Source organism: Chinchilla lanigera, unplaced genomic scaffold (genome assembly GCF_000276665.1).
Source record: "Chinchilla lanigera isolate Chin_1 unplaced genomic scaffold, ChiLan1.0 scaffold00108, whole genome shotgun sequence".
Taxonomy (NCBI): Eukaryota; Metazoa; Chordata; class Mammalia; order Rodentia; family Chinchillidae; genus Chinchilla; species Chinchilla lanigera.
In genome coordinates, this window is record NW_004955509.1 from 467,004 (window position 1) to 476,795 (window position 9,792).

General features: G+C 40.8%; 1 protein-coding gene across 1 annotated transcript in view; it reads right to left on the reverse strand.

Annotated features, from left to right (window-relative positions):
• The window catches only part of Map7d2 (MAP7 domain containing 2), a gene marked incomplete in the record, with an annotated part of 121,538 nt that overhangs the window by 19,951 nt on the left and 91,795 nt on the right, over window positions 1-9,792 (reverse strand). Inside the window, 1 exon segment of the mRNA XM_013506304.1 lies at window positions 3-416. Within this exon segment, the coding sequence (XP_013361758.1) occupies window positions 3-416 (414 nt within the window).

Sequence of the window (9,792 nt, forward strand, 5' to 3'; positions counted from 1 at the left end):
TGTGCTTCTCAGTGGCCTGCTTGTCTGCCATGTGCTTCTCAGTGGCCTGCTTATCTGCCACATGCTTCTCAGTGGTCTGCTTCTCTGCCACGTGCTTCCCGGTAGCATGTTTGTCTGCCACGTGCTTCTCAGTGGCCTGCTTATCTGCCATGTGCTTCTCGGTAGCATGTTTGTCTACCTTAGGCTTCTCGGTGGCCTGCTTGTCTGCCACATGCTTCTCTGGGATTTCCTCTCTGCGTGGGCCAGTAGCTTGAGGACCTGCAGCACTTTCCCTTTCCTTATTGCTCTTCTCTTTCTCTGCTTTCTTCTTCAGTGTTTCCTGGCTGGGAATAGCGGGAAAGCGGTACCTTACAGGAGACCCTTGGTATGGCGGCTTCACAGTCTTTGGAGACTGAGGATATGCTTTTGAAGTTGTTCTGAAAAACCAAAACCAAGTCATAAGATGATTAATGGCCCTGACCACAGAACTTTGACAGCCTAAGACATCTCCAAAAGGCTGAGTAATTTCATCCTTTGAGAAGACAAAATACAAAGTACATACTAACAAGTCTCTAAAGTAGGCAAAGATATAGCTAAGTTGGTAAAGTGCTTAATGATGGGTTTCTTGCCTCGCTGTAATTCCTGCTGAGTTGCTATGGCATCCAGCCAATATGGCGCTGGAGGTCATGTGCTATGGTGCTGAGCCAGTATGGCGCCAAGCCAATATGGCGCTGGCTACTAGAGGTCATGTGCTAAGCCCCACCCCTCTTCCTCTGAGTCAAATTATGACTTCCTACTTCCCTTTTTGTAATATCCTTTTCCTTTGCCCATGCTCCTGCCCAATCCTGGTCTGCCATGTCAGGCGGTCCACCTCCCAAACCCTGCCTCCAGCCTGGGGCCATTTAACCTTTGACCCCCATGACAGGCCCTCAGAAGTCCCACATCTCCCTCTCTCCTTCCTTGTGGTCTTCTCCATAACTACAATAAAGGCATTTTATTTTGCTTTACTTCTCTCTGCGCTGGAAAAACCTATCACTTTCCTAGTATGTACAGGCCTAAATTTGATCCCCAGCGCCCTCAACAAATAAGGCTTCAAAAGTACTCTCACTCTAATAGGAACATACGGTATCTGTATGATGGCCCTGGCAGAAGGGGAACCATTCTGAGAAACCCTCCTGGTGATGCTAGGTCCTAATCTCATTTATGTTCGATGACAACACAAAGATAGTGATATGGTTTGGAAATGGTGTGTCTCCCAGAAGTTCACGTGCTTGGAGACAGGTCCCCAGTATAATGACAGTGACAGGTGGTGAGACTATTTAAGAGGTGGGGCCTAGTGGGCAATGATTAGGTCATGGAGGCATTATCCTCCTGAGTGGATTAATGTCTTTCTTGAGAGACTGAGTTAGTTCTTTGAGATTAGATTAGGTCTTTGGGAGTGAGCTGATAAAGCATGAAGCCCTCACCAGAACCCTAACTGGTCTTAGTGCCATGTTCTTGAATTTCCCTGCCACCAAAACTGTGAACCAAAACAAACCTCTTTTCCTTGTGAAGTACCCAGCCTCAGGTATTCTGTTATTGTAATACAAAATGGACTAAAACAGTTGAAGTGTTATGTATTTTCTTTCCACCTTTTTTAAATGAACACCAAGGTTGGATCTGGTGTTAGCATATGGCAATAGATGAGCTTGCTCTTTTTTAAAAACTTGTGATAAAATAAATATAACAAAATTTTACCATCTTAACCATTTTAAAGAGTACAGTTCAGTGGCATTAAGTACATCACATTGTTGTATTACCATCGTCACCATCCATCTCCATTAAGTAACAATTCCCCACTTCCCTCTCTGCCCTGGTAACCACTGTTCTACTTTTTGTCTCCATAAAAGTACCTATTTCAGGTACCTCATGTAAGTGGAATTATAAAGTATTTTTCCTTTTGTATCTGTCTTATTTAACTCAGCACAATGTCTTCAATGTTCCCAGTTTCTTTTTAAATGTTGAGGAACGAAGTCAGCCAGGAGGTGGGGTGAGAGGAAACTTTTTGGAGGTTCTTAGGTTTAAAAGAATCTTTCTCCTTCCTACTGGGCAGGAGTAATAGGTCAAAACAAGGCATGCAGGAAAGCACCACTTTGTTAAAATGCAGGTTTGTTAAAGCTGAAACAGTTTAGGCTTAGACACTGGTGAGTGCTGGGTGATGAGGACACAGACAACAGCTGAGTTTGAGATCTCAAGTTGCCCAGGGTTTTGCAGGTATGCATATACGAAGGAAATGAAGTAACTGGCACACAATTCCAAATTATCAGTTTCAATCATGTAGCAGGTTTAACCATATAGAATTGTTAATATCTAACTTTTCTAATCTACAAAAACAGCAAAAAAATGGCAACTCAGCCTATTATTTAAGGCCAACTTCTTACCAAGGGCTTAAAGGGTTACCTAATCAGATCCTGGTATTAAGGTAAAAATATGATAAACTTGGTCTTGAGCTGGAAAACAGCTGTCAAATGGTATGTGGATCGGACAAGACAAAAGCCAGTTTCCAGTGATGTTCTAATGCTAAAATCTCACCCATGATGCCCAACAGAGCACCTTCTCTCAGCCATTGCTAGGAGGAGGGTCACATAGTTGTAGGGAATAGGTGATTCCAAGATACAATGAATACCATTTTAATGAATGAATTTCTAAAATCCAGTCATTTCAGTATTAACCATTTTCCTGATGTAAAACCAGTCTGGCACTTCTATCACAGGAAGAATTTCTTCCTACTGGCCAAACTGACTTCTCTGTGTCACCATCCCATTGGCCTGGAGTCACCCAGGACCCAAGGTACCTTGTCTATGTAGAAAGTACTTCAACTCTTTGCAGATTCTTCTCCTCTCTACCCTTGGGCTTACCTGGCTCAGGCTCTATGCTGAAGTTTTCCCATAATTCCTGAGGGATGTAGTTATTCAGATGGCTCAGAAGCCAAGTGGTTTCTTTTTTATGAAAAAATAAAATTTCATAACAAAATAATACGAGGATAACAACAGTTAATACACTGTGTATCATTATCTTCAAAGTAGTTACTCAGAGCACAAGACATAGACCACAAATATTTTTACAGGGCTAGGGATACAGCTCAGTGGCACCTGCCTGGCAAGTGCGAGGTCCTGAGTTCGATTCCTAGTACCCCCAAAAAATATGTTTACAAAAAACAGATAACCCAAAAGTAGTTTCTGTTCAATGAATGAAGATAAATCAGTAGAATAAATGAAACAAATTAGTACATATATTACAATAGAATAAGTAATTTGGAGATGTCTTTGAACTTCTCCCTACTCTGAATCAATCAATCAATCTATTTATCTGTCTATCTACCTATAGCTATAGATAGTGATTTTATATAACAGAAACTATGCACTATTTAAGCTTGTGTGTCTGATTTATTTCACTCAACATTATGATCTCAAGTTGCATCCATTTACCTACGTAAGGCAGGTGCTTTTTAGATGCACTATGTGACTCTCATTTTTTTCCCAGACTCTTTTTTTGTTTTTGTAATTCCATATATACTTTTTTTTTCAATTTTTATCTTTTATTGGTACATGTTTGCTGTACATAATGATTACATTCCTGTGGGGAGTTGATATATGCACATAATACATCTTAATTCTTTTTTCATCTCCTTTCCCTCCCCACTCACTCCATCTATTGGGCCCTTTCCCTTTTGAAAAGATCTACATATTTCCTATTATCTATCTTCTATTTTGCTTTTTATTTATATTTTGTATTTCTCATAAAAGAGAAATCATAATATTTAAGCTTGTGTGTCTGATTTATTGCACTTAATATTACAGGTTCAAGGTGCATCCATTTTCCTACACTGTTTTATCAAAGAAAAATTATGCATAGAATCCCTCTGCTTGGATTTGCATTTGAATGTGTAGCAGGCTTTTTCAGCTGACATCTGGGCTAGGGTGTTCTGTTTCATAGGGGTAGTCCTGTGCACTGCAGGATGTTGGTCACCATCCCTGGCATCCACTCACTAAAGGCCAGTAGCAATCAGACCCCCTCACTGGGTTATGGCAACCCAAAATATTTCCAGACATTTCCAAATGGCCTTTCAAGGACAAGATTGCCCTCAGTTGAAAAACTCTTAAGAGGAGATAAACTCCATTTCTGTCCCTCAGATGTAAGTGGAACTGCTCTGGCCATAGGGTAGTGTTTAATTCCCATAATGAAACTGAGGCACACTTATGATCTGCTGAGCGCCTTGGCTTGAAAGGTAATATATGACACCTCTATGATTCAACATATGAGTCCTTAAGTGTTCTTTTTTTTTTGGTATCGTTTTTTTCCCGGTACCAGGAATTGAACTCACGACCCTGTGCTTGCCAGGCAGGCGCTGTGCCGCTGAGCTAAATCCCCAGGCCCCTCCTTAAGTGTTCTAATGGAGAAAGTCAGACTGGTGTCCCTTTCCTGATCATCTGGAGCTTAAATCTCCATTACATCTTCCTCATTCCTATTTATGTTTATTGAGTGCTGTCTACATATCCAGCACAGTACTAAGTGTGTATGTGTACTTGTGTACATACATGTATATGTGTGTCTTTTAGTCACTGAAAAACAGTATGACAGAGGTACTATATGTTACTTTACAGATGTGGAAACACAGCTTTGGTTAAATGACTTCGTGGCTAAGTAAGAGACAGAGCTAGGGTTTCAGTCCACATATACCTGACTCTACTCCTTGTCACCCTTCTCTAATTCCTTATGTTGTAATTAATGGTGGGGCAGCACAGGTTTGCAGTCATCAAGGTTCCAAAATGTTCTTTTTAGAACTGGTAAGGAGTAAGTACTCAGTAGCTATTAAGATATTGGTAGTGTTTCAATAGGTGTTAAAATAAAAATCCAAGTGAACCTCAGAGATAAGAATAAACCAAAAGGGGCTGGGGATTTAGCTCAGCGGCACAGCGCCTGCCTGGCAAGCACAAGGACATGAGTTCAATTCGCGGTACCGGAAAAAAACCAAAACCAAAATCAAACAAAAAAAACCAAAACCAAAAACCAGGAGGATGAATGATTCACAGGGGAAACCATCCCATTCTGCTCTCTCATGTTCACAGAACTCCACTGAGGACAGTTTTCCAAGGAGCTACCAAACAACTGTATTGAGGTTCAGAGAATGTGTACAAACATATGGCGAAAGATCTTTTCTTTAGTCACATCTTCCTTTCATGCTGTCATCTAGGACAGGCAGATCCTCTGTGTTGCTCCCCACAACTCCCTCCCAGCCGTCTCAGGCTAACAAGTGACATGCTGAGATGAGCGGCACCCAGATCTATAAACCCACCACCCATTCTGCCATAACCATCATGAGGATGTCTAAGAGAGACTCATTAATGCTTTGCTGAGATCAAAACATATTACTGACTTTCTTGAATATCATGTGATTCTGTGTGTGTCTCTGGTCCAACAACAGTGAAGGAGCAGGGGTGAATTTGGAGCTTGTTGAGAGAGGCAGTAGGAAATACTGCTATCTTGTAGTAGATGATGTGGACAGGAATATTTTCCCCTCATATAAGCATTCCTACCTTGATTCATTTAAGAGCCACTTCTGACACCGGAGAGACTGACAAAAGCCATCTGCTCTCTTTCTCACCTTCAACCTTATTCCCAAAAAGCAAGGTACGAGCCTGCTCATTGGTGAGACTGAGCAAAGCTGTCAGATGAACATAACCTTTGTCATTCTAGTTCTTTCTCTCTGGGACCAGTTGCAGGTAGTCCACACTGTGGGCTTCTCTAAGCAGGGCTAAAAGATGTGGGCTCTGCGCCAGGAGGGCATTAGGGATAAAGGCCTGACTGGCCTGGTAGAAGAGGTTCTAAGAATCTCAATTTAGCATGGTGCTGAGCAGCCTTGCTTCAACTTACCTTAAGAAAATGGTCACATAGAGGTTCAGTTCACACCTTAGACTATGAAGTTCTATTCTAAGTAAAACTGGGCCAACCACATATGAGCACGTACTTATAAATAACTTTTACCTGAGAAATAGCAATGGATTATTTGGGGTAAAGTTTATATACATTCCCCTATCCTAGCCAGTGACCAATAAAAAGAATAAATTAGAAAATACACACACACACACACACACACACACACACACACACAGACTCCTACTTTCAAATTAGAGAAGTGTTGGGAAGTCAGATTTTTTCTCACAGTGGTGACCAAAATACAGAATACAATCTTTGAAATTCCCAACCTTACCTACAAACAGAGTTTCCTGCACATCTTGTCTTGCCACTTGCTTATACAGACTTAGCACCCTGCCAGCTACCCTGAAAGAGCACCACATGTTGAACAAGGGAGTGCTGGTCTGGCCAGCCCCATGGCTCTCTGGCCAGCTCTGCACATCCTGCTGTGAGCCAAACAAAGTATAGCAAAGCTATCTTTTAAAATTTCCTGGAGGGGCTGGGGATTTAGCTCAGCGGCAAAGCGCCTGCCTGGCAAGTGCAAGGTCGTGAGTTTGGTTCCCGGTACCGGAGAAAAAAAAAAAAAAAAAAAAAAAAAAAATTTCCTGGAAATAGGTCTCTTGACTAAGGAAAGAAATTAAACATTAATTAATCAAAGAAACATGCTATATTTTCAGAGTTTTATTTTGAAGTACCTTCTCATCTATTTAATCAGGGTCTATTTGATCACTACAATAACCTAGTGAGGTTAAGGAGGAAACTGCTACTAATCACAGTTTTGATATGAGATCCAAAGTCCTGGGAGTATAAATGACTTTCTCCAAAGAGATGCAAAAGATCAAAGTGCCGGGACTGGCACCCAAGTCATCTGTTCTTTATCTTGCTTTTTTTGTAAGCTCTTCCAGTTTAAGTTTTTCAGGTTCAATAAAAATACAACAAAGGAGAATCACAAGATTTTTTTGGGTGGTAGAAGAAGGCCTTCCAGGAGCATAGGGTAGGATTATATAACCTTCTGAAGTCCCATGACTGACTGAAAATATGAACAAACAGTTCTGTAAGTAGAGTGGCAAGAATAACTCTCAGGATAGGGTTGTCACATTTCTCACTGTGAGATGACTCCAAAGCAAAACCCTAAAGGACTGTTTTGCTTCATATCCTGGAATCTAGTTCTTTTTTTCTCAAAGCTACTTGACTCTAAGCATGGTATACACAGCCTAGGCACTGCCTGGGAGGGAGAGGTCTGTGGCTTCATTAGCACAGCTCAGCCAACATTCTGAATGCAACTACTTCCCAGAGGAGAAAAAGAAAAGTTGCAAGTCAGAAAACCCTGTGGATATGACCTTATCCCAAGGACCACTATTGGCACTACTAGTAATGAAACAAATTGACATCATGGTATGTGGCACTGAGAAGGAACCAACATTCTTGCTGAGGTGTTCCTCTACCCTAAATCTGACCATGAGAAAACACACTCATCTAAATTGAAAGGTAATCCTCAAAAATAACTGCCTTGTGTGCTTTAAAAACATTAAGATCATGAAAAAGAAAGGCTGAGGACCTGCACTAGGTTAAAAGAGACTAAACAGATGAAACAACTACAAATACAATGTGGGGTGTCGCTCCAGGCTGGGCTGAACCCCGGACATCTTCAGGAAGCCCCGTGAATCTGGGCTCTGCCTCCCTGACCGGCGTGCAAGGCAGGCAAAGCCTAGGGTACCCGCTAGGGCCTCGGTGGCTACCCACCACACCCATAGTGTGTTGGCCCGAGCTGGGCTGCCACCACTCACCAGTACAGGAGCTACACTGAGCACTGGGGATCTTCAGACTCTTACCCTGCCACTCACACACAATCAGGACAGTGAGACTGCACTACAGGGAGTCTCTGGTTCTTCAGAAATGAGAAAACGAAGGAGCAAAATGCAATTCCAGACCTCCACACCACTCAAAACAAGTCCAGGAGGCATCAACACAGAAGAGCCTGGAAGTCATACACTTGAAATTTCTGAAATGATAGCAAATGAAGTAAAGAAACAACTCCATCAGGCCATAGAAGACATCAGCTCAAAAATGATGACTCAGGTGAGAAAAGAAATGACAAAAATAATGAAAGAAATGTTCAGCATGTCCAAAGATGACATAGACAAGAAAATAGAAGAGCATAGACAACGCAATGAAACCTTCAGGGAACAATATAGAAAAGAACTAGAAGGTATGAAACAGATGCAAACAGATACCAAGGAACTTAAAAATTCCACTGAAAGCTTGCAAAACTGCCTGAACAAAGCTGAACACAGACTTTCAGACCCTGAAGACAGCACTGCCACCAATGAACATGAAGGGAGGGAATCTCTTAAACACAGTAAGGAACCAGGAAATAACAATTCAACAACTGCAAGACCAAGCAAAGAGAAACAATGTCAGATTAATAGGTATTAATGAAACAGCAGGTGTCAACACAAATGACATAAAAAGACTATGTGCAGAAATAACAGCAGAAAATTTCCCAGCAATGGTAAAAGAACCAGACATCCAGATTAAGTGAAGCATATAGAACTCCAGTTAATCATAACCAAAATAAATCTACACCCAGACATATAGTGATCAAGATCCCAGAAACTCAACAAAAGCTCAGAACATTAAAAGCTGTTAGAAAAAAGAAACCGATCACCTGTAAAGGAAAGCCTATCAGAATCACAGCAGACTTCTCAACACAAACCATCAAGGCAAAAAGAGCTTGGAGTGAAGTACTTCAAGTACTGAAAGAAAACAACTTCCAACCCAGATTGATGTACCCTGCAAAGCTATCTTTCAAATTTAATGGAGAAATAAAATATTGTCATGATAAAGAATAACTGAAGAAATTCACGAGCGCCAAACCAATCCTACAAAGAGTACTAAAAGATATACTAGAAAGAGATAAAACAGACCGCAACCTCAAGAACAACAGAAAGGAACCAACAAGCAGAGCAAGCAATTCAACAGAGGGAAAAAGGAGCATCCAATAGCAGGAAAATAGCATGACAAAGATAAGCCAGTACATATCCATTATAACCACCAATGTAAATGGTCTCAACGCACCAACCAAAAAAAGCAGACTTGCAGAGTGGATTAGGAAACAAAACCCAACTATATGCCATATACAAGAAACACATTTAACTCAAAAGGAAATTCAAAGACTGAAAATTAAAGGATGGAAAACAATAATCCATGCAACAGGAACCCAGAAAAGAGTGGGTGTAGCTACTCTGTTTGCAGACAACTCTGTTTGCAGACAATGTGAACATCAAACCAAGAACAATCAAAAGAGATAAAGAAGGTCACTACATACTTGTAAAGGGGAAGCTTCAAGAGGAAGAGATAACAACCAGAAACATCTATGCACCAAATATAGGAGCACCCACCTATATAAGACAAATTCTAACAGACATGAAAAATGAAATAAGTAGCAACACAATCGTAACAGGGGACTTTAACACACCATTGTCACAAAGAGATAGATCAACTAGACAAAAAATTGGGAAAGAAGTAACAGAACTTAACCAAACCTGTGAACATATGGACTTAGTAGAACTTTACAGAGTGTTCCACCGAACAACATCAGAATACACATTCTTCTCAGCTCCATATGGGACATTCTCTAAAACAGATCATATACTAGTACACAGAATATGTTTAAGTAAATGCAAAGGAATTGAAATTATCCCATGTATACTATCAGACCATAGTGCAATGAAATTGGAAATTAATGACAAAAGAAAACACAAAAACTCCATAAACAGTTGGAAATTAAATAACATCCTCCTGAACAACCAATGGGTCACAGATGAAATCAAAGTAGAGATTAAACACTATTTACAA